This window comes from Ascaphus truei, chromosome 15 (genome assembly GCF_040206685.1).
Source record: "Ascaphus truei isolate aAscTru1 chromosome 15, aAscTru1.hap1, whole genome shotgun sequence".
Lineage (NCBI taxonomy): Eukaryota > Metazoa > Chordata > Amphibia > Anura > Ascaphidae > Ascaphus > Ascaphus truei.
The window spans coordinates 38,870,728-38,896,438 of NC_134497.1; the positions used below are offsets into that span (position 1 = coordinate 38,870,728).

Consider the following 25,711-nt stretch of genomic DNA (forward strand, 5'->3'; position numbering starts at 1 on the left):
TGGCCGGCGCTGGGCGCACAGAAATGGCCGGCGCTGGGGGCACAGAAATGGCCGGCGCTGGGAGCACAGAAACGGCCGGCGCTGGGCGCACAGAAACGGCCGGCGCTGGGAGCACAGAAATGGCCGGCGCTGGGAGCACAGAAATGGCCGGCGCTGGGAGCACAGAAACGGCCGGCGCTGGGCGCACAGAAATGGCCGGCGCTGGGCGTACAGAAATGGCCGGCGCTGGGAGCACAGAAATGGCCGGCGCTGGGCGCACAGATATGGCCGGCGCTGGGGGCACAGAAATGGCCGGCGCTGGGCGTACAGAAATGGCCGGCGCTGGGCGTACAGAAATGGCCGGCGCTGGGAGCACAGAAATGGTGGGCTGCCTCTGTACTCTCTTAAGCCTTTGGGTGCGCGGAGACGTAGCCGCTACGCCCTTGTGTCTGGCACACAGGTTTGCCCCGTGATGTAGTAGCTGCGTCACAACAAGACGATGCTCGTTTTGCTCCGGGGGGGAGGGGGGGGGAGTCAGGAGCGCAGGACGAGATCTACACCGAGGAACGGAAGGGGGAAGGGCTCGTTATCTGTTATCAGTGAGGGGCCGTGGCACTCTGGCCCAGCGGCCCTTCAGCAACTCAAAGAGTTGTAACCCCCCTTTGTTTCTTCGTCCCAGACTGATACCTGTTGCTGGGGTGGGGGCCTGAGTCTTTTATTTCTAAATGATATGTCACACGATCATTACATGCATCAGCACAGGAACACAACACTCCCCCGATAAGCCCAGCCCAGGTGTATGTCGCGCTCTGTGGCTTAGTCTGCCCAATCCTGGGTATAAAGGCCCGTGTAATGGTGCCGGCACCCTGTTGGAGCTCTTATTTACTGTTGGTAAAAATTACTGTTGGTAAAAGGGGACGATAGACAGCACTCTGATAGTGTTAAATTTATGCAATTGCAGGGTGCACGGAACAAAAGGGGACCCTTATTCCCCTGTATAGTACTAACAAATTTATGTAAGTACCAGCACTCACTGTCTAATGGCTAAATGATGAAAATAGTTGTAATGCAGAATAAACATTTAATAATAAAACGAACCAGAAATAAATCAAATGTGTTTGCAGAAACCAGTATCACAAATGGGCATGTCACAAAGTGAGGGGTGGGGAGGGGGGGGGGAAGGAAAAGGGGAAAAAACATGAAACACAAGGAATATACACAAAAACCGGGAAAACGGAAAGTATGCTAGGGGGGCGACGTTTCGAGGGACTACCTCTTCATCTGGCCCATTCCCCCTGGTCCAAAAGGACCCAGAGGTACTTCCCTAAGCCTCCCTTCCCCTATAACTGGTCAAATCAGACACCCCTGAAAATAGATAGCAAGCACAGTCAATGAAAGGTTAATGGGAATAGCAAATGAAGACAGTAATCACACCCTCTGTGGCTCTGCTCCTTGTGCTCGTGTGGAGTGCTGAGGAGTGAGATAGCAGTCTCAGCTGTTATATGTAGTAGCTCTGGCCGCCGATCCGCAGTGTCCTGTGAATGACGTCACGCATAGTCCCTCGAGACGTCGCCCCCCTAGCATACTTTCCGTTCTCCGTTTTTTGTGTATATTCCTTGTATTTCATGTTTTTTCCCCTTCCCCCCCCCCACCCCTCACTTTGTGACATGCCCATTTATGATACTGGTTTCTGCAAACACATTTGATTTATTTCTGGTTCGTTTTATTATTAAATGTTTATTCTGCATTACAACTGTTTTCATCATTTAGCCATTAGACAGGGAGTGCTGGTACTTACGTAGATTTGATAGTCTTATTTACTGTATTTGCCTGACAGGCCGGCACTTCGCGAATGCTTCGGTTCCCTTTATTTGTCTCCTGTTGGGGATCCTCCTGCTGCTTTCCTGGGGTTGCTCTGCGGGGCCTCCTGTTTTGGGGATCACTCTGCACGCTCTCCACCCAGCATCCGCTATCAAGGGCAGAATGTGGACGGCCTCAGGATCACCACCGACCAGTCCTGGAATTTGTCAGTCTGTAGCGGCTCCCTGAGACAGAGCTGTTTTTCCCCGGGGCCTTTGTCGCTATCTCCTCATGTCCTTTCCTTTCCCAGCATCCCTTGGTGCCCCAACCTCTGATCCTTTACCCTGATTGGTCACAGAGGCACATGGGTGTTCTAGTCCTGATCCGGTTGCCTCTTTTAGTCATTTTCTTATAACAGCAACACATGCAGGAGAGAGTAATCCAGGGGGCATCGTACACAGCTGTCTCCTATCAAGGGGGTTACAGGGTTAACCCAGCAGTGGCCAACTCCAGTCCTCAAGGGCTGCTGAGAGGTCAAGGTTTGAGGATATCCCTGCTTCAGCACAGGTGGTGCAGATAAAGACTGAGCCACCTGTGCTGAAGCAGGGATTCCCCTGATACATGGCATGTTGGTGGCCCTTCAGGACTGGAGTTGGCCGCCCCTGGGTTAAGCTAAGGAGGCTCAAGCTGCAGCGAGATTGATGTTTAAATGAAATTGTGGAAGCTATAAAAAAATGACTCTGCGTGACCCATTCGGGACTTTGTATTAAGCCACGCACATGTCATTTGTGGTGTAATATGGAAGCAGGAACATCCCGAACGTTATTACGCTTGCACTATCAATGTGCTCCTTAAGCATAAAAAATGGTTTTATTCAAATATTTTGGCGCACAGAAATGGCCGGCGCTGGGCGCACAGAAACGGCCGGCGCTGGGCGCACAGAAACGGCCGGCGCTGGGCGTACAGAAACGGCCGGCGCTGGGCGCACAGAAACGGCCGGCGCTGGGGGCACAGAAACGGCCGGCGCTGGGGGCACAGAAATGGCCGGCGCTGGGCGCACAGAAATGGCCGGCGCTGGGCGTACAGAAATGGCCGGCGCTGGGCGTACAGAAATGGCCGGCGCTGGGGGCACAGAAATGGCCGGCGCTGGGAGCACAGAAATGGCCGGCGCTGGGCGTACAGAAATGGCCGGCGCTGGGCGCACAGAAATGGCCGGCGCTGGGCGTACAGAAATGGCCGGCGCTGGGAGCACAGAAATGGCCGGCGCTGGGCGTACAGAAATGGCCGGCGCTGGGCGTACAGAAATGGCCGGCGCTGGGAGCACAGAAACGGCCGGCGCTGGAAGCACAGAAACGGCCGGCGCTGGGCGCACAGAAATGGCCGGCGCTGGGGGCACAGAAATGGCTGGCGCTGGGCGCACAGAAATGGCCGGCGCTGGGCGTACAGAAATGGCTGGCGCTGGGGGGCACAGAAATGGCCGGCGCTGGGCGCACAGAAATGGCCGGCGCTGGGCGTACAGAAATGGCCGGCGCTGGGCGTACAGAAATGGCCGGCGCTGGGGGCACAGAAATGGCCGGCGCTGGGAGCACAGAAATGGCCGGCGCTGGGCGTACAGAAATGGCCGGCGCTGGGCGCACAGAAATGGCCGGCGCTGGGCGTACAGAAAAAGGCCGGCGCTGGGCGTACAGAAACGGCCGGCGCTGGGCGCACAGAAACGGCCGGCACTGGGGGGCACAGAAACGGCCGGCGCTGGGCGCACAGAAACGGCCGGCGCTGGGCGTACAGAAACGGCCGGCGCTGGGCGCACAGAAACGGCCGGCGCTGGGCGCACAGAAACGGCCGGCGCTGGGCGCACAGAAACGGCCGGCGCTGGGGGCACAGAAATGGCCGGCGCTGGGAGCACAGAAACGGCCGGCGCTGGGCGTACAGAAATGGCCGGCGCTGGGAGCACAGAAATGGCCGGCGCTGGGCGTACAGAAATGGCCGGCGCTGGGCGTACAGAAATGGCCGGCGCTGGGAGCACAGAAACGGCCGGCGCTGGAAGCACAGAAACGGCCGGCGCTTGGGCGCACAGAAATGGCCGGCGCTGGGGGCACAGAAATGGCTGGCGCTGGGCGCACAGAAATGGCCGGCGCTGGGCGTACAGAAATGGCTGGCGCTGGGGGCACAGAAATGGCCGGCGCTGGGCGCACAGAAATGGCCGGCGCTGGGCGTACAGAAATGGCCGGCGCTGGGCGTACAGAAATGGCCGGCGCTGGGGGCACAGAAATGGCCGGCGCTGGGAGCACAGAAATGGCCGGCGCTGGGCGTACAGAAATGGCCGGCGCTGGGCGCACAGAAATGGCCGGCACTGGGGGCACAGAAACGGCCGGCGCTGGGCGCACAGAAACGGCCGGCGCTGGGCGTACAGAAACGGCCGGCGCTGGGCGCACAGAAACGGCCGGCGCTGGGCGCACAGAAACGGCCGGCACTGGGGGCACAGAAACGGCCGGCGCTGGGCGCACAGAAACGGCCGGCGCTGGGCGTACAGAAACGGCCGGCGCTGGGCGCACAGAAACGGCCGGCGCTGGGCGCACAGAAACGGCCGGCGCTGGGCGCACAGAAACGGCCGGCGCTGGGCGCACAGAAATGGCCGGCGCTGGGGGCACAGAAATGGCCGGCGCTGGGAGCACAGAAACGGCCGGCGCTGGGCGCACAGAAACGGCCAGCGCTGGGAGCACAGAAATGGCCGGCGCTGGGAGCACAGAAATGGCCGGCGCTGGGAGCACAGAAACGGCCGGCGCTGGGCGCACAGAAATGGCCGGCGCTGGGCGTACAGAAATGGCCGGCGCTGGGAGCACAGAAATGGCCGGCGCTGGGCGCACAGATATGGCCGGCGCTGGGGGCACAGAAATGGCCGGCGCTGGGCGTACAGAAATGGCCGGCGCTGGGCGTACAGAAATGGCCGGCGCTGGGAGCACAGAAATGGCCGGCGCTGGGCGCACAGAAACGGCCGGCGCTGGGCGCACAGAAATGGCCGGCGCTGGGCGTACAGAAATGGCCGGCGCTGGGCGTACAGAAATGGCCGGCGCTGGGCGCACAGAAATGGCCGGCGCTGGGAGCACAGAAATGGCCGGCGCTGGGGGCACAGAAATGGCTGGCGCTGGGCGCACAGAAATGGCCGGCGCTGGGCGTACAGAAATGGCTGGCGCTGGGGGCACAGAAATGGCCGGCGCTGGGCGCACAGAAATGGCCGGCGCTGGGCGTACAGAAATGGCCGGCGCTGGGCGTACAGAAATGGCCGGCGCTGGGGGCACAGAAATGGCCGGCGCTGGGAGCACAGAAATGGCCGGCGCTGGGCGTACAGAAATGGCCGGCGCTGGGCGCACAGAAATGGCCGGCGCTGGGCGTACAGAAATGGCCGGCGCTGGGAGCACAGAAATGGCCGGCGCTGGGCGTACAGAAATGGCCGGCGCTGGGCGTACAGAAATGGCCGGCGCTGGGAGCACAGAAACGGCCGGCGCTGGAAGCACAGAAACGGCCGGCGCTGGGCGCACAGAAATGGCCGGCGCTGGGGGCACAGAAATGGCTGGCGCTGGGCGCACAGAAATGGCCGGCGCTGGGCGTACAGAAATGGCTGGCGCTGGGGGCACAGAAATGGCCGGCGCTGGGCGCACAGAAATGGCCGGCGCTGGGCGTACAGAAATGGCTGGCGCTGGGGGCACAGAAATGGCCGGCGCTGGGCGCACAGAAATGGCCGGCGCTGGGCGTACAGAAATGGCCGGCGCTGGGCGTACAGAAATGGCCGGCGCTGGGGGCACAGAAATGGCCGGCGCTGGGAGCACAGAAATGGCCGGCGCTGGGCGTACAGAAATGGCCGGCGCTGGGCGCACAGAAATGGCCGGCGCTGGGCGTACAGAAATGGCCGGCGCTGGGGGCACAGAAATGGCTGGCGCTGGGCGCACAGAAATGGCCGGCGCTGGGCGTACAGAAATGGCCGGCGCTGGGCGCACAGATATGGCCGGCGCTGGGGGCACAGAAATGGCTGGCGCTGGGCGCACAGAAATGGCCGGCGCTGGGCGCACAGAAACGGCCGGCGCTGGGGGCACAGAAACGGCCGGCGCTGGGCGCACAGAAACGGCCGGCGCTGGGCGCACAGAAATGGCCGGCGCTGGGAGCACAGAAATGGCCGGCGCTGGGGGCACAGAAATGGCCGGCGCTGGGAGCACAGAAATGGCCGGCGCTGGGAGCACAGAAATGGCCGGCGCTGGGCGCACAGAAATGGCCGGCGCTGGGAGCACAGAAATGGCCGGCGCTGGGAGCACAGAAATGGCCGGCGCTGGGCGCACAGAAATGGCCGGCGCTGGGAGCACAGAAATGGCCGGCGCTGGGAGCACAGAAATGGCCGGCGCTGGGAGCACAGAAATGGCCGGCGCTGGGGGCACAGAAATGGCCGGCGCTGGGCGCACAGAAATGGCCGGCGCTGGGAGCACAGAAATGGCCGGCGCTGGGGGCACAGAAATGGCCGGCGCTGGGGGCACAGAAATGGCCGGCGCTGGGCGTACAGAAATGGCCGGCGCTGGGCGCACAGATATGGCCGGCGCTGGGGGCACAGAAATGGCTGGCGCTGGGCGCACAGAAATGGCCGGCGCTGGGGGCACAGAAACGGCCGGCGCTGGGCGCACAGAAATGGCCGGCGCTGGGCGCACAGAAATGGCCGGCGCTGGGGGCACAGAAATGGCCGGCGCTGGGGGCACAGAAATGGCCGGCGCTGGGGGCACAGAAATGGCCGGCGCTGGGGGCACAGAAATGGCCGGCGCTGGGCGCACAGAAATGGCCGGCGCTGGGCGTACAGAAATGGCCGGCGCTGGGCGCACAGATATGGCCGGCGCTGGGGGCACAGAAATGGCTGGCGCTGGGGGCACAGAAATGGCTGGCGCTGGGCGCACAGAAATGGCCGGCGCTGGGGGCACAGAAACGGCCGGCGCTGGGCGCACAGAAATGGCCGGCGCTGGGCGCACAGAAATGGCCGGCGCTGGGAGCACAGAAATGGGCGGCGCTGGGAGCACAGAAATGGCCGGCGCTGGGAGCACAGAAATGGCCGGCGCTGGGCGTACAGAAATGGCCGGCGCTGGGCGCACAGATATGGCCGGCGCTGGGGGCACAGAAATGGCTGGCGCTGGGCGCACAGAAATGGCCGGCGCTGGGAGCACAGAAATGGCCGGCGCTGGGAGCACAGAAATGGCCGGCGCTGGGGGCACAGAAATGGCCGGCGCTGGGCGCACAGAAATGGCCGGCGCTGGGGGCACAGAAATGGCCGGCGCTGGGGGCACAGAAATGGCCGGCGCTGGGCGTACAGAAATGGCCGGCGCTGGGCGCACAGATATGGCCGGCGCTGGGGGCACAGAAATGGCTGGCGCTGGGCGCACAGAAATGGCCGGCGCTGGGGGCACAGAAACGGCCGGCGCTGGGCGCACAGAAATGGCCGGCGCTGGAGGCACAGAAATGGCCGGCGCTGGGAGCACAGAAATGGCCGGCGCTGGGCGCACAGAAATGGCCGGCGCTGGGGGCACAGAAATGGCCGGCGCTGGGCGCACAGAAACATCCGGCGCTGGGCGCACAGAAAAGGCCGGCGCTGGGCGCACAGAAACATCCGGCGCTGGGAGCACAGAAATGGCCGGCGCTGGGCGTACAGAAATGGCCGGCGCTGGGCGCACAGAAATGGCCGGCGCTGGGCGCACAGAAATGGCCGGCGCTGGGCGTACAGAAATGGCCGGCGCTGGGCGTACAGAAATGGCCGGCGCTGGGCGCACAGAAATGGCCGGCGTGAGAGCACAGAAATGGCCGGCGCTGGGCGCACAGAAATGGCCGGCGCTGGGCGCACAGAAATGGCCGGCGCTGGGCGCACAGAAATGGCCGGCGCTGGGCGTACAGAAATGGCCGGCGCTGGGCGCACAGATATGGCCGGCGCTGGGGGCACAGAAATGGCTGGCGCTGGGCGCACAGAAATGGCCGGCGCTGGGGGCACAGAAACGGCCGGCGCTGGGCGCACAGAAATGGCCGGCGCTGGGAGCACAGAAATGGCCGGCGCTGGGAGCACAGAAATGGCCGGCGCTGGGAGCACAGAAATGGCCGGCGCTGGGGGCACAGAAATGGCCGGCGCTGGGGGCACAGAAACGGCCGGCGCTGGGCGCACAGAAACGGCCGGCGCTGGGCGCACAGAAACGGCCGGCGCTGGGCGCACAGAAATGGCCGGCGCTGGGAGCACAGAAATGGCCGGCGCTGGGGGCACAGAAATGGCCGGCGCTGGGAGCACAGAAATGGCCGGCGCTGGGAGCACAGAAATGGCCGGCGCTGGGCGCACAGAAATGGCCGGCGCTGGGAGCACAGAAATGGCCGGCGCTGGGAGCACAGAAATGGCCGGCGCTGGGCGCACAGAAATGGCCGGCGCTGGGAGCACAGAAATGGCCGGCGCTGGGAGCACAGAAATGGCCGGCGCTGGGAGCACAGAAATGGCCGGCGCTGGGGGCACAGAAATGGCCGGCGCTGGGCGCACAGAAATGGCCGGCGCTGGGAGCACAGAAATGGCCGGCGCTGGGGGCACAGAAATGGCCGGCGCTGGGGGCACAGAAATGGCCGGCGCTGGGCGTACAGAAATGGCCGGCGCTGGGGGCACAGAAATGGCCGGCGCTGGGAGCACAGAAATGGCCGGCGCTGGGCGTACAGAAATGGCCGGCGCTGGGCGCACAAAAACGGCCGGCGCTGGGCGTACAGAAATGGCCGGCGCTGGGAGCACAGAAATGGCCGGCGCTGGGCGTACAGAAACGGCTGGCGCTGGGCGCACAGAAACGGCTGGCGCTGGGCGTACAGAAACGGCCGGCGCTGGGCGCACAGAAACGGCCGGCGCTGGGCGCACAGAAACGGCCGGCGCTGGGCGCACAGAAACGGCCGGCGCTGGGCGCACAGAAACGGCCGGCGCTGGGAGCACAGAAAGGCCGGCGCTGGGAGCACAGAAATGGCCGGCGCTGGGAGCACAGAAATGGCCGGCGCTGGGCGCACAGAAATGGCCGGCGCTGGGAGCACAGAAATGGCCGGCGCTGGGAGCACAGAAATGGCCGGCGCTGGGCGCACAGAAATGGCCGGCGCTGGGCGCACAGAAATGGCCGGCGCTGGGAGCACAGAAATGGCCGGCGCTGGGAGCACAGAAATGGCCGGCGCTGGGAGCACAGAAATGGCCGGCGCAGGGAGCACAGAAATGGCCGGCGCTGGGAGCACAGAAATGGCCGGCGCTGGGCGTACAGAAATGGCCGGCGCTGGGCGCACAGATATGGCCGGCGCTGGGGGCACAGAAATGGCTGGCGCTGGGCGCACAGAAATGGCCGGCGCTGGGGGCACAGAAACGGCCGGCGCTGGGCGCACAGAAATGGCCGGCGCTGGGCGCACAGAAATGGCCGGCGCTGGGGGCACAGAAATGGCCGGCGCTGGGAGCACAGAAATGGCCGGCGCTGGGCGCACAGAAATGGCCGGCGCTGGGGGCACAGAAATGGCCGGCGCTGGGCGCACAGAAACATCCGGCGCTGGGCGCACAGAAAAGGCCGGCGCTGGGCGCACAGAAACATCCGGCGCTGGGAGCACAGAAATGGCCGGCGCTGGGCGTACAGAAATGGCCGGCGCTGGGCGCACAGAAATGGCCGGCGCTGGGCGCACAGAAATGGCCGGCGCTGGGCGTACAGAAATGGCCGGCGCTGGGCGTACAGAAATGGCCGGCGCTGGGCGCACAGAAATGGCCGGCGTGGGAGCACAGAAATGGCCGGCGCTGGGCGCACAGAAATGGCCGGCGCTGGGCGCACAGAAATGGCCGGCGCTGGGCGCACAGAAATGGCCGGCGCTGGGCGTACAGAAATGGCCGGCGCTGGGCGCACAGATATGGCCGGCGCTGGGGGCACAGAAATGGCTGGCGCTGGGCGCACAGAAATGGCCGGCGCTGGGGGCACAGAAACGGCCGGCGCTGGGCGCACAGAAATGGCCGGCGCTGGGCGCACAGAAATGGCCGGCGCTGGGGGCACAGAAATGGCCGGCGCTGGGGGCACAGAAATGGCCGGCGCTGGGCGTACAGAAATGGCCGGCGCTGGGCGCACAGATATGGCCGGCGCTGGGGGCACAGAAATGGCTGGCGCTGGGCGCACAGAAATGGCTGGCGCTGGGGGCACAGAAATGGCCGGCGCTGGGAGCACAGAAATGGCCGGCGCTGGGCGCACAGAAACGGCCGGCGCTGGGCGCACAGAAATGGCCGGCGCTGGGGGCACAGAAATGGCCGGCGCTGGGCGCACAGAAAGATCCGGCGCTGGGCGCACAGAAAAGGCCAGCGCTGGGAGCACAGAAATGGCCGGCGCTGGGCGTACAGAAATGGCCGGCGCTGGGCGTACAGAAATGGCCGGCGCTGGGAGCACAGAAATGGCCGGGGCTGGGAGCACAGAAATGGCCGGCGCTGGGCGCACAGAAACGGCCGGCGCTGGGGGCACAGAAATGGCCGGCGCTGGGAGCACAGAAATGGCCGGCGCTGGGAGCACAGAAATGGCCGGCGCTGGGCGCACAGAAACGGCTGGCGCTGGGCGTACAGAAACGGCCGGCGCTGGGCGCACAGAAACGGCCGGCGCTGGGCGCACAGAAACGGCCGGCGCTGGGCGCACAGAAACGGCCGGCGCTGGGCGCACAGAAATGGCCGGCGCTGGGAGCACAGAAATGGCCGGCGCTGGGAGCACAGAAATGGCCGGCGCTGGGAGCACAGAAATGGCCGGCGCTGGGCGCACAGAAATGGCCGGCGCTGGGAGCACAGAAATGGCCGGCGCTGGAAGCACAGAAATGGCCGGCGCTGGGCGCACAGAAATGGCCGGCGCTGGGCGCACAGAAATGGCCGGCGCTGGGAGCACAGAAATGGCCGGCGCTGGGAGCACAGAAATGGCCGGCGCTGGGAGCACAGAAATGGCCGGCGCAGGGAGCACAGAAATGGCCGGCGCTGGGAGCACAGAAATGGCCGGCGCTGGGAGCACAGAAATGGCCGGCGCTGGGCGCACAGAAATGGCCGGCGCTGGGAGCACAGAAATGGCCGGCGCTGGGAGCACAGAAATGGCCGGCGCTGGGCGCACAGAAATGGCCGGCGCTGGGCGCACAGAAATGGCCGGCGCTGGGAGCACAGAAATGGCCGGCGCTGGGAGCACAGAAATGGCCGGCGCTGGGAGCACAGAAATGGCCGGCGCTGGGGGCACAGAAATGGCCGGCGCTGGGCGCACAGAAATGGCCGGCGCTGGGAGCACAGAAATGGCCGGCGCTGGGGGCACAGAAATGGCCGGCGCTGGGGGCACAGAAATGGCCGGCGCTGGGCGTACAGAAATGGCCGGCGCTGGGCGCACAGATATGGCCGGCGCTGGGGGCACAGAAATGGCTGGCGCTGGGCGCACAGAAATGGCCGGCGCTGGGGGCACAGAAACGGCCGGCGCTGGGCGCACAGAAATGGCCGGCGCTGGGCGCACAGAAATGGCCGGCGCTGGGGGCACAGAAATGGCCGGCGCTGGGAGCACAGAAATGGCCGGCGCTGGGCGCACAGAAATGGCCGGCGCTGGGGGCACAGAAATGGCCGGCGCTGGGCGCACAGAAACATCCGGCGCTGGGCGCACAGAAAAGGCCGGCGCTGGGCGCACAGAAACATCCGGCGCTGGGAGCACAGAAATGGCCGGCGCTGGGCGTACAGAAATGGCCGGCGCTGGGCGCACAGAAATGGCCGGCGCTGGGCGCACAGAAATGGCCGGCGCTGGGCATACAGAAATGGCCGGCGCTGGGCGTACAGAAATGGCCGGCGCTGGGCGCACAGAAATGGCCGGCGTGGGAGCACAGAAATGGCCGGCGCTGGGCGCACAGAAATGGCCGGCGCTGGGCGCACAGAAATGGCCGGCGCTGGGCGCACAGAAATGGCCGGCGCTGGGCGCACAGAAATGGCCGGCGCTGGGCGCACAGATATGGCCGGCGCTGGGGGCACAGAAATGGCTGGCGCTGGGCGCACAGAAATGGCCGGCGCTGGGGGCACAGAAATGGCCGGCGCTGGGAGCACAGAAATGGCCGGCGCTGGGCGCACAGAAATGGCCGGCGCTGGGAGCACAGAAATGGCCGGCGCTGGGCGCACAGAAATGGCCGGCGCTGGGCGCACAGAAATGGCCGGCGCTGGGAGCACAGAAATGGCCGGCGCTGGGAGCACAGAAATGGCCGGCGCTGGGAGCACAGAAATGGCCGGCGCTGGGGGCACAGAAATGGCCGGCGCTGGGCGCACAGAAATGGCCGGCGCTGGGAGCACAGAAATGGCCGGCGCTGGGGGCACAGAAATGGCCGGCGCTGGGAGCACAGAAATGGCCGGCGCTGGGCGCACAGAAATGGCCGGCGCTGGGGGCACAGAAATGGCCGGCGCTGGGCGCACAGAAACATCCGGCGCTGGGCGCACAGAAAAGGCCGGCGCTGGGCGCACAGAAACATCCGGCGCTGGGAGCACAGAAATGGCCGGCGCTGGGCGTACAGAAATGGCCGGCGCTGGGCGCACAGAAATGGCCGGCGCTGGGCGCACAGAAATGGCCGGCGCTGGGCGTACAGAAATGGCCGGCGCTGGGCGTACAGAAATGGCCGGCGCTGGGCGCACAGAAATGGCCGGCGTGGGAGCACAGAAATGGCCGGCGCTGGGCGCACAGAAATGGCCGGCGCTGGGCGCACAGAAATGGCCGGCGCTGGGCGCACAGAAATGGCCGGCGCTGGGCGTACAGAAATGGCCGGCGCTGGGCGCACAGATATGGCCGGCGCTGGGGGCACAGAAATGGCTGGCGCTGGGCGCACAGAAATGGCCGGCGCTGGGGGCACAGAAATGGCCGGCGCTGGGAGCACAGAAATGGCCGGCGCTGGGCGCACAGAAATGGCCGGCGCTGGGAGCACAGAAATGGCCGGCGCTGGGGGCACAGAAATGGCCGGCGCTGGGCGCACAGAAATGGCCGGCGCTGGGAGCACAGAAATGGCCGGCGCTGGGGGCACAGAAATGGCCGGCGCTGGGGGCACAGAAATGGCCGGCGCTGGGCGTACAGAAATGGCCGGCGCTGGGCGCACAGATATGGCCGGCGCTGGGGGCACAGAAATGGCTGGCGCTGGGCGCACAGAAATGGCCGGCGCTGGGGGCACAGAAACGGCCGGCGCTGGGCGCACAGAAATGGCCGGCGCTGGGCGCACAGAAATGGCCGGCGCTGGGGGCACAGAAATGGCCGGCGCTGGGAGCACAGAAATGGCCGGCGCTGGGCGCACAGAAATGGCCGGCGCTGGGGGCACAGAAATGGCCGGCGCTGGGCGCACAGAAACATCCGGCGCTGGGCGCACAGAAAAGGCCGGCGCTGGGCGCACAGAAACATCCGGCGCTGGGAGCACAGAAATGGCCGGCGCTGGGCGTACAGAAATGGCCGGCGCTGGGCGCACAGAAATGGCCGGCGCTGGGCGCACAGAAATGGCCGGCGCTGGGCGTACAGAAATGGCCGGCGCTGGGCGTACAGAAATGGCCGGCGCTGGGCGCACAGAAATGGCCGGCGTGGGAGCACAGAAATGGCCGGCGCTGGGCGCACAGAAATGGCCGGCGCTGGGCGCACAGAAATGGCCGGCGCTGGGCGCACAGAAATGGCCGGCGCTGGGCGTACAGAAATGGCCGGCGCTGGGCGCACAGATATGGCCGGCGCTGGGGGCACAGAAATGGCTGGCGCTGGGCGCACAGAAATGGCCGGCGCTGGGGGCACAGAAACGGCCGGCGCTGGGCGCACAGAAATGGCCGGCGCTGGGCGCACAGAAATGGCCGGCGCTGGGGGCACAGAAATGGCCGGCGCTGGGGGCACAGAAATGGCCGGCGCTGGGCGTACAGAAATGGCCGGCGCTGGGCGCACAGATATGGCCGGCGCTGGGGGCACAGAAATGGCTGGCGCTGGGCGCACAGAAATGGCTGGCGCTGGGGGCACAGAAATGGCCGGCGCTGGGAGCACAGAAATGGCCGGCGCTGGGCGCACAGAAACGGCCGGCGCTGGGCGCACAGAAATGGCCGGCGCTGGGGGCACAGAAATGGCCGGCGCTGGGCGCACAGAAAGATCCGGCGCTGGGCGCACAGAAAAGGCCAGCGCTGGGAGCACAGAAATGGCCGGCGCTGGGCGTACAGAAATGGCCGGCGCTGGGCGTACAGAAATGGCCGGCGCTGGGAGCACAGAAATGGCCGGGGCTGGGAGCACAGAAATGGCCGGCGCTGGGCGCACAGAAACGGCCGGCGCTGGGGGCACAGAAATGGCCGGCGCTGGGAGCACAGAAATGGCCGGCGCTGGGAGCACAGAAATGGCCGGCGCTGGGCGCACAGAAACGGCTGGCGCTGGGCGTACAGAAACGGCCGGCGCTGGGCGCACAGAAACGGCCGGCGCTGGGCGCACAGAAACGGCCGGCGCTGGGCGCACAGAAACGGCCGGCGCTGGGCGCACAGAAACGGCCGGCGCTGGGCGTACAGAAATGGCCGGCGCTGGGAGCACAGAAATGGCCGGGGCTGGGCGCACAGAAATGGCCGGCGCTGGGCGCACAGAAACGGCCGGCGCTGGGCGTACAGAAATGGCCGGGGCTGGGCGCACAGAAATGGCCGGCGCTGGGAGCACAGAAATGGCCGGCGCTGGGCGCACAGAAATGGCTGGCGCTGGGCGCACAGAAATGGCTGGCGCTGGGGGCACAGAAATGGCCGGCGCTGGGAGCACAGAAATGGCCGGCGCTGGGCGCACAGAAATGGCCGGCGCTGGGCGCACAGAAATGGCCGGCGCTGGGGGCACAGAAATGGCCGGCGCTGGGCGCACAGAAATGGCCGGCGCTGGGAGCACAGAAATGGCCGGCGCTGGGAGCACAGAAACGGCCGGCGCTGGGCGCACAGAAACGGCCAGCGCTGGGGGCACAGAAATGGCCGGCGCTGGGCGTACAGAAATGGCCGGCGCTGGGCGTACAGAAATGGCCGGCGCTGGGAGCACAGAAATGGCCGGGGCTGGGCGCACAGAAATGGCCGGCGCTGGGCGCACAGAAATGGCTGGCGCTGGGCGTACAGAAATGGCCGGCGCTGGGCGTACAGAAATGGCCGGCGCTGGGAGCACAGAAATGGCCGGGGCTGGGCGCACAGAAATGGCCGGCGCTGGGCGCACAGAAACGGCCGGCGCTGGGCGTACAGAAATGGCCGGGGCTGGGCGCACAGAAATGGCCGGCGCTGGGAGCACAGAAATGGCCGGGGCTGGGCGCACAGAAATGGCCGGCGCTGGGCGCACAGAAATGGCTGGCGCTGGGCGCACAGAAACGGCCGGCGCTGGGGGCACAGAAACGGCCGGCGCTGGGAGCACAGAAATGGCCGGCGCTGGGCGCACAGAAACGGCCGGCGCTGGGCGCACAGAAATGGCCGGCGCTGGGCGCACAGAAATGGCTGGCGCTGGGCGCACAGAAATGGCTGGCGCTGGGCGCACAGAAACGGCCGGCGCTGGGCGCACAGAAACGGCCGGCGCTGGGCGCACAGAAATGGCCGGTGCTGGGCATGCAGATGTTAATGGGATGTACTGAAAGTGAATTGTATCTTGGCGTTAAAAAAAGTAGACTGTGCATCATGAACAAGGGGTAACCCCTAAAACCTCTGTTAATAGTGTTGGTGCAGAATTCGGCGCGGATGTTTCGTTGTTTAGGTTCCCAAAATATTATTTCCAGAGGAAAAAGATACTTTTTGCCCATCACTGGATCAGAAGCCTCCGATATTCATTCAATCCTTGGTCCAGTCGCTCCGATCTGTACCAATGTAAGCGGTGCCGCACTATTGGCGGGGTTTGCGCTCCTCTCCCTATACGCATGTAGCCAGACTTACTGTCCCAAGAGCCCAACGCAGCATCTCCGAGGGGAACTAAGGCCGCGGCTGTCTGCGGAGCCGGGGTGTCCGGCGGAGTGGTGCCCCCCCGCCGAGAATCCCCCCCCCCCAGCAGCGAGAGAACTAAGGTCGGCTACATCTGTATAGAACGAAAGACACAAATCCCCAGTGCTTCACCCAATGTGACCAATGATAGAGTTAGTTACTTGTCCGTCTTCTCATACGGAAGGGTCACTTAGTGTAACCACGCCAAGGTATCCCCCATTTCCAGGGCCTAACACTGCTGCAAACGCGCTCCTCACCTCTCTGAGGGGGGACAGGACTGGTCGCTCACAGGGGCATCACCGGAGCGGCTATGGCCGAGCGTGCAGGGCTTGTGTGTACATCTGTGCGCAGAAGGAAGCCGGTGTAATAACAGGGCCGGGTGTCTGATACAGGTTACTGTCTGGTGCAGGGGTGGGCAACTCCAGACCTCAAGGGCTGCCAACAGGTCAGGTTTTAGGGATATCCCTGCTTCAGCACAGGTGGCTCAATCAAAGACTGAGCCACTGATTGAGCCACCTGTGCTGAAGCTGGGACTGATTGAGCCACCTGTGCTGAAGCTGGGACTTATTGAGCCACCTGTGCTGAAGCTGGGACTTATTGAGCCACCTGTCCTGAAGCAGGGACTGATTGGGCCACCTGTGCTGAAGCTGGGACTGATTGAGCCACCTGTCCTGAAGCAGGGACTGATTGTGCCACCTGTGCTGAAGCAGGGACTGATTGTGCCACCTGTGCTGAAGCAGGGATATCCTTAACCTGATTCCTCAGAGTACAGGGAGCGCAGGTTCAATATGAAACAGAAGAAGAATATAACATAGTGCTAATAGAGTATAAAATAGTGAGGTGTGTTCAACACTAGGTCAATTGGAGACTCACGTGGTGTCAATGAAATACAGGCGTTTCAGAGATCAGTCGCAGCACCTAGTGATGAACACACCTCACTATTTTATACCCTATTTGCACTATGTTATATTCTTCTGTATCACATTGAACCTGCGCTCCCTGTACTCTGAGGAATCAACGTTTGAAGTGGATTCAAGAGACCGTCCATTTGCAGGGTTTAGAGCTGCAATCCTTATTTAATATTTTCACTTCTTTATTCACTATTTAATTATGCACTTGATTTAATTGTCATATTTAGATATATACACATTTAAAAGGCACTAATATTTGTTTGTATCTCTGCGCCGACCACTTGCACATTGTTGCATTTCTTGTTTTCTCCTATCCTTAACCGGGCCTGTTGGTGGCCCTTGAGGACTGGAGTTGCCCGCCCCCGAGTGCAAATGTATTCTTTTTATTTGCCTTGGTCCATAACGATTTGGAGCCGCGCCCCGCAGCTATGTCACACGCGCGGCGTTCGGTGCATTAAGTAGCTCCATGTACCCGCGAGATGAAAAGAAACGCTGAGGCCTGCGGGCTGGATGAGGCCTGCGGGCTGGATGAGGCCTGCGGGCTGGATGAGGCCTGCGGGCGGGGAATCTGTCATTGGCTGGGACGCCGGCACAGGGCAGGATACGCACACACTCCCTGGCAACCTCTATACAAATACTCTGCTGGGGCCTATAAATAGCACAGCGGCACGTGTGAGTGACACACTGGGGCTGCTGTTATTCGCAGTGACTGGTCCCTGTCTAGTAAGTGTATTTGTGTTCTGATCAGAGAATGGCTAAGGGGCGAGGCTCCATTCCCTCTCCAGGAACATAGCTCATTTGGGGTTCGAAAGATTTTATTTAAAAGCGTGTGACTGTGTGTGTGTGTGTGTGTGTGTGTGTGTGTGTGTGTGTGTGTGTGTACGTGTGCGTACGTGTGCGTGTGCGTGTGTGTGTGCGTGCGTGCGTGTGTGTGTGAGTGTGTGTGACTGTGTATGTGTGTGTGACTGTGTGTGTGTGACTGTGTGTGTGTGACTGTGTGTGTGTGTCACTGTGTGTGTGTGTGTGTGTGTGTGTGTGTGTGTCACTGTGTGTGTGTGTGTGTGTCACTGTGTGTGTGTGTGTGTGTCACTGTGTGTGTGTGTGTGTCACTGTGTGTGTGTGTGTGTGTGTCACTGTGTGTGTGTGTGTGTGTGTGTCACTGTGTGTGTGTGTGTGTGTCACTGTGTGTGTGTGTCACTGTGTGTGTGTGTGTGTGTCACTGTGTGTGTGTGTGTGTGTGTGTGTGTGTGTCACTGTGTGTGTGTGTCACTGTGTGTGTGTGTGTGTCACTGTGTGTGTATGTGTGTCACTGTGTGTGTGTGTGTGTGTGTGTGTGTGTGTGTGTGTGTGTGTGTGTGTGTGTGTGTGTGTGTGTGTGTGTGTGTGTGTGTGTGTGACTGTGTGTGTGTGTGTGTGACTGTGTGTGTGTGTGTGTGACTGTGTGTGTGTGTGTGTGTGACTGTGTGTGTGTGACTGTGTGTGTGTGTGTGTGTGACTGTGTGTGTGTGACTGTGTGTGTGTGTCACTGTGTGTGTGTGTGTGTGTGTGTGTGTGTGTGTGTGTGTGTGTGTGTGTGTGTGTGTGTGTGTGTGTGTGTGTGTGTGTGTGTGTGTGTGTCACTGTGTGTGTGTGTGTCACTGTGTGTGTGTGTGTGTCACTGTGTGTGTGTGTGTGTGTGTGTGTGTCACTGTGTGTGTGTGTGTGTGTGTCACTGTGTGTGTGTGTGTCACTGTGTGTGTGTGTCACTGTGTGTGTGTGTGTGTCACTGTGTGTGTGTGTGTCACTGTGTGTGTGTGTGTGTGTCACTGTGTGTGTGTGTGTGTGTGTCACTGTGTGTGTGTGTGTCACTGTGTGTATGTGTGTCACTGTGTGTGTGTGTGTGTCTGTGTGTGTGTGTGTGTGTGTGTGTGTGTGTGCGTGCGTGCGTGCGCGTGCTCAGCGCTTTACAAAATAGACATTAGAAAAAATACAGGGAATTATGATGCAATACATGCATCAAACATACAAGCTTCTGATAAGGGAAGGGATCCTTGCCCGCAGAGCTTACAATCTAAGTGGGATGTTGGGAGATTTACAGACAGCAGGGTAAAAGGGGAGATGCAGCGCCTGGCCTTGGTAGTGGGTGTGGAGAGTGGGGTGCTAAGTTCAAACTATTGAAATGCTTCTTAGGATGCGGCCCCAGTGCGCGCGGCGGGGTGCCTGGCGGCGCTCGTTCCCAGCAGCAGCGCGACCTGGGGGACTCCTGGCAACGCACGACGAGGGGGGGGGGGCATGGCGAGGGCGCGGTCATGACGTCACGCGGCTGGTCCGCTCTCATTGGCTGAACCGCCGCCGTGACCTGGCCAGCGCTCCGTCGCCACAAGAAAGGACACAATCCTTGTCTTTACGAAAGGTGGTCGCGCATCGTGCCGGGGCGCGCAGGCAGATACTGGGGCCGGCCCCATAGAGGACCGTACCTTGTGTGCGCCGTGCATGCCGTCGCGGCCACTCGGGACCTAGCCTTAGGTGTGCGTGTGTTGAGATCTGACTTGAAGGTGCTCTGGTGGCATAATACTTCCTGGGCAATGGGGATCGTGACCCTTGTACCCTCGACTCTTGACCATTCCGTTTAATAACCCACCCAAATAAATGCAGACACCTTGGTTGGGTACAAATGGTCACTGCCTTTTATTAAACATAAACAGCAACCTCCTGGACCTACCTGGTCAGCAAGTGCCCCAACCAGTGACCCTGATTCTGCTGACCACCGCTACATAGCCCAGTGAGCACTCCTGGTTTGTACCCCCTGGGGTCCCTCTTAGGTGTACACCCCTAAGCTCTCCACACCTGGCCCTGACCCAAGAGTGCATCCTTTGGACCCCTTGCATTTCTCCAAATTAACCACAAAGGCAAAACAGACCAGTCCACACCCATCCAACGGCGAGCGTAGCCTCCTGCAAACCCATATAAAATAACCAACATTATCCCAGAGAGGTGAACGTCATCCTCCTGTTAAAGACCAGAACCTCCGGACCCCCATCTCAGACCACATCAACACCGAGAATGTTACCATCAATTGGGCCACAACCCAATGGATCACATTTGTTAATTCCACTGACTACCCCTGGTCCTGATCATAACCCACCACGTGCAGGACCTGAATATTCGGGGAGTCCCTCTGCCTACTCCTCCCATTCACTATCTTGTCCGGATAACGGTCAAGCCAAACACTACACTTCTCCTCACTATCCCTTTTCTTAACCACCTTCTCCAACAAATCCTTATACCCCGGTAATAATGTCCATATCTCCACATATTCACCTGCCCATATGTCTAGTGGCCTGCGGTAAATGATAACCCAGCGGGCTCGTCAGAGATAAGTAACCCCTTCTTATAGCTACTATCTGACACCACCTTGTCACTCGCCGCTTGGTTCACTGGTGTCGCCTGCCACCCTACACGGCTCTCCCCTTGACCTACTCTACTAGTCACACTGGCCCCTGACGACACACCAGCGACAGCCGAACCCCCGACCCTCTCCCCGAGACTACCGGGGTTGCACGCCCTGTGACCGCCGCTACTGATGGCTCTGCATTCGGTCTGCTGCCGCCGACCCTAGGGCCTGACCCCAAAACACCTGAAACTGAACTAATCACGGTTTGATGAACTGGAAACCAAGCTGCCCTCACCCTTATATTCCCAGACGGGTTCCCCCCCCTCGTCCTGGAACATTAAGCTTGGCCAGCACCTATCGGAGGGAAGATTACACTTCCGCTAACCCTGCCCCCACCTCCCCTGTAACTAGCAGACCGGGCAGCTGCCCAGCCCATGATGGTTCCACCATTCTGCAGGCCCCAACAACCAGTTGGGCCGCCTCGCCTTCCCACACCCTGCTTGGACCCTCAACAGGCCTTCGCCAATCATCTCTGTCCTCGGAGGCCCTACTCTCACTTTGTCGCTCCCAAGGCAGGATCTCGCACGACCCTGGGGAGAGGACTTCATGACTGGCCCCCTCCCTCACTCGTTCAGGATAGTCTCGTCCGGCAACTCCCAAGCTCAGAAAGCTGCTTGGCCCTTGTTTTATGGGGACTTCTGGCTCCTCCCACTTCCTGAGGCAGATGCTGCCCCTGTCCTGCAGGTCCCTGATGGCACCCCCACAGTCTGGAGACCTGCTGGGACCAGAGAAATCCTGGGGCCTGCTAGGACCCCTTTACTCTTCGGGGATGCTAGGAGTTGTAGTTTTAAGGGCCTTGCTGCTGCTCTCACTTCTCTTCCCTTCTGCCCTGCTCGGGCCGCGCTCCTCAACCTCCCACTGCCACGGGGGGAGGGAACCTACACTGAGTCTTCCTCTACTCTTCTCCCCCCACCCCCCCCCCTCCTGCCTAGGGTTGCCAGTTGGCTTCTCCAAAAATACTGGATACGATGGTGAAAGGAGCGACATGCTGGAAAAGTCGGAGGGGAGGTGTGTTATTTATAAATGATCTGATTGGTACGTCATTTTTTTCTACATTTCACTTTCGGTGACAAGTTCTGGGGACGGGTCTGGGGACGGGTCTGGGGACGGGTTCTGGGGACGGGTCTGGGGACGGGTTCTGGGGACGGGTCTGGGGACGGGTTCTGGGGACGGGTCTTGGCGCCTTCTCAGCATTTTTTACGAAATAGAATATGAAATGGTGCAAACTTGGAGTGACATTTTTTTAAAGTGGCGTAACGGTCAGATCATTTATATAAAACATAACTGCAGCCATACATGGCGAGCAATACTGATCTTAATGCTCCTCTCCCGTTACATCCAAGATTGCAACAACCCCTCTCCATCCCCTAACCTCATCCTCTCACCCCCTCATCCTCCCTTTTATCCTCTCACCTTCCATCCTCTCTCCCCATCCCCTCATCCTCTCTCCCCATCCCCTCATCCTCTCTCCACATTCCCCAGCCCTCATCCTATCCCTTCCATCATCCTCTCACAGCACCATCCTCATCATCATCTCACACCACCATTACTAGTCTATTACTACTACTCCTCATCTCACACCGCCATCCTCCTCTCACACCGCCATCCTCCTCATCCTCATCTCATACCACCATCCTCCTCTCATACCACCATCCTCCTCATCTCACACCACCATCCTACTCATCCTCATCTCACACCACCATCCTCCTCATCCTCATTTCACACCACCATCCTCCTCATCCTCATCTCATACCACCATCCTCCTCATCTCACACCACCATCCTCCTCATCCTCATCTCACACCACCATCCTCCTCATCCTCATCTCACGCCACCATCCTCCTCATGCTCATCTCATGCCACCATCCTCCTCATCCTCATCTCACACCACCATCCTCCTCATCCTCATCTCACACCAGCATCCTCCTCATCCTCATCTCACACCGCAATTCTCCTCCAACCGCCATCCTACTCACCATCCTCATCCTCATCTCACACCACCATCCTCCTCATCCTCATCTCACACCGCAATTCTCCTCATCCTCATCTCACACCGCAATTCTCCTCATCCTCATCTCACACCGCAATTCTCCTCATCCTCATCTCACACCGCAATTCTCCTCATCCTCATCTCACACCACCATCCTCCTCATCCTCATCTCACTCCGCAATTCTCCTCATCCTCATCTCACACAGCAATTCTCCTCATCCTCATCTCACACCACCATCCTCCTCATCTCACACCGCAATTCTCCTCATCTCACACCACCATCCTCCTCATCCTCATCTCACACCGCAATTCTCCTCATCCTCATCTCACACCGCAATTCTCCTCATCCTCATCTCACACCGCAATTCTCCTCATCATCATCTCACACCACCATCCTCCTCATCCTCATCTCACACCACCATCCTCCTCATCCTCATCTCACACCGCAATTCTCCTCATCCTCATCTCACACCACAATTCTCCTCCAACCGCCATCCTCCACACCATCCTCATCTCACACCACCACCCTCCTCATCCTCCTCACATGACCCTCCTCTCACACCACCATCCTCCTCATCCTCATCTCACACCGCAATTCTCCTCATCTCACACCACCACCCTCCTCCTCATCTCACACCACCACCATCCTCATCCTCATCTCACACCACCATCCTCCTCATCCTCCTCACATGACCCTCCTCTCAAACCACCATCCTCCTCATCCTCATCCTTCTCTCACACCACCATCCTTCTCTCACACCACAATCCTCATCCTCCCCTCACACCACAATCCTCCTCTCACACCACCATCCTCCATACATGTCCGGCATTACCTCTCATTTTTTACTGGACGCAGTGACAAAATACAGGTCTGTCCGTTTCAAAACCAAACACCTGGTAACCCTATCTGTGCGCCGTGACATCTGAGGATGAGAAGTAAATCCCGAGGCTACAGCCCCTTAAAGCACCGTCCAAGCTGCCATTTTTTTTCTCCATTCAATATGCGCATCAATACAATCCACACAATGATAAGCAATTAGCTAAATTGCCGATCAATCCATTCTCCTGTGATCGATCGGCGAAGAGTCGGCTGGGGGGTTCACTAAATGGCTGTCAGTGCAACAGAAGAGGCCCAAAGAGGCAAAGTTCAGTGGGTAAGATCATGTGACAAGGCAGTCACTAGATACAATTGATGCACTGCTAGTGAGAGGGCAGGGCTCAAGAAGGGGTGTGCTAGAGCCTCTTGTTTAAAAAGAGGAAGGGGATGTGACTTTGTAAATGGTTGCTATAGAAACAAAAAATGCTTGTTACATTATAATACATTAAAAATGTCATTCAGAGTTGTTTTTTTTTTTGTTTTTTTTAAATGCTACAAGTATGTTCTCATACTACAGAACTGGTTTATTTTTTTTTAAAAACACACGTAGGATATTGCTTGGTGTGCAGCTTTAAACAAGCTAGCCCTCTCTCATCCCCTCCCGCCCTCTCTCATCCCCTCCCGCCCTCTCTCATCCCCTCCCCCCCCCCCCTCCATGCATCACTCCATAGCACCTCAGGCCATGGGTCATGCTTCCCCTCCCCTAATGAGTCGGGGCGCTCCATATTCAGAAATGGAATCAATAGGTTTTTCTGCTGTACACGATAAGCAGAAGATAGTGTAGTCAAAGGAAACGTTTCTCTCTGGTTATACATATGGTCTTCATGCAAACGGAGCCGGGGGAGATAATTCATTTAGGTTTGTAGAACAGAAATGCAAAAACATTACAAGTTTATATGGTCACCGACCCACGTGTTCTTTATTTTGCTCTCGGGCTAGGTGTATTTTCTTGTCTAATTTAGATTAATTTATATATGCCAAATAGAGTTAAAAGACAATGTATTGGAACCATGAGCTTACATGTGAAAGGAGTATATAGTATATGTATCCAGTATATTGGATGTATCGTACATATATACAGTAAGTTCATAAGCGCGAGAGCTACAGTACAAGTGTATGTAATGGGCTCCATCTAGTGGTCGGATAAAAGGACTGCGCTTACTGGTTCTGTTCATTTCTGCATCTGCAAAGTGCGCCTACATGTATAGTAACAGTGATCCTTGTTATTACACGTGTGGCAGCCTCAGATGTTAATCAGGTTTCTACTACTTCCTTATATAACCGCACCCTGTAACTCCTCCTTTTGCTCCATATGATCACTCCATATAACCCCTTCCTGTAACACCCTATAACCGATCTCTATATTTACCCCTATTACCCCATATAACCGCTCCCTATAACTGCGCCTTTTTTCTGTATAACCGCTCCCTATAACTCCTCCTATTGCTCCATATAATTCCTCCCTATAACTCCTATTGCCCCAGATAATCCCTTCATATAACGCCTATTGCCCCATATAACCGCTCCCTATAACTCCTCCTATTACCTCATATAACCTCTCCCTATAACTCCTATTGCCCTATATAACCGCTCCCTATAACTCCTCCTGTTGCCCCATATAACTGCGCCCTATAACCCCATATAACCGATTCCTATAACTCCTCCTATTGCCCCATATAACCGCTCCCTATAAATCCTTCTATTGCTCCATATAACACATCTTATTGCCCAATATAACTGCTCTATATAACCCCTCCTATTGCCCCACTTAACCGCTCCCTATAACTCCACCCATTATCCATATAACCGCTCCCTATAACTCCTCCTATTTCCCCATATAACACATCCTATTACCCCCATATAACCGCTCCCTATAACCGCTCCCTATAACTCCTCTTATTGCCCCATATAATCGCTGTCTATAATTCTTCCCTATGGTTCTGGCTCCTGAAAAGGAAACGTAACTGAAGTGTGCCTGTGCTTTAAGTAACACGCACAAACTGTACAAATGTCGGACGTGAGCTAAACAGCAATACGTTCCCTTGCAGATATTTGGAGGTTTCTCTGCCACTGAACTCCGAGTTCACCCCAGTTTTTACGGTACCGGAGAGACCTTCCTGTTTCATTTCTCTCCAGAACTAAAGGTAAAAGCAAATATTCAGATCCCCGGGCACTGGCGGCTCCAGGGAGTGGGCGAGGGAGCGAGTATAGGAACAGTTAGGGATGAAGTAATAGGATCAGATGGAGGAGGAGTTATAGAGAGTGGGTATGGGAGCAATTAGGGGAGGAGTTATAGAGAGCAGTTATAGGAGCAGTTAGGAGGATTTAGGGGAGCGGTTATAGGAGCAGTTAGAGGAGGAATTATAGGAGCAGTTAGGGGAGGAGTTATAGGGAGTGGGTATATGACCAGTTGGGGGAGGAGTTATAGGGAGCAGCTATTGGAACAGTTGGGGGAGGAGTTATAGGGAGCAGCTATTGGAACAGTTAGGGGAGGAGTTATAGGGAGCAGCTATTGGAACATTTAGGGGAGGAGTTATAGGGAGCGGCTATTGGAACAGTTGGGGGAGGAGTTATAGGGAGCAGCTATTGGAAAGGTTAGGGGAGGAGTTATAGGAGCAGTTGGGGTGGAGTTATAGGAGCAGTTGGGGTGGAGTTATAGGAGCAGTTGGGGAGGAGTTATAGGAGCAGTTGGGGTGGAGTTATAGGAGCAGTTGGGGTGGAGGAGTTCCACACAATATCATAAAGGGATATATCTAAGTTTGCTTCTGTAACTG

At 59.9% G+C, this 25,711-nt stretch overlaps 2 protein-coding genes across 2 annotated transcripts in view; both read left to right on the forward strand.

The window, feature by feature from the left end:
• Positions 1–25,711, forward strand: part of LOC142466841 (uncharacterized) — a 755,003-nt gene that overhangs the window by 536,264 nt on the left and 193,028 nt on the right. The window lies entirely within an intron of this gene.
• LOC142466372 (TLD domain-containing protein 2-like) overlaps positions 1–25,711 on the forward strand; it is a 61,963-nt gene that overhangs the window by 31,117 nt on the left and 5,135 nt on the right. Inside the window, exon 3 of the mRNA XM_075571228.1 lies at positions 24,968–25,081. Within this exon, the coding sequence (XP_075427343.1) occupies positions 24,968–25,081 (114 nt within the window). The remainder of the gene's footprint in view (positions 1–24,967; positions 25,082–25,711) is intronic.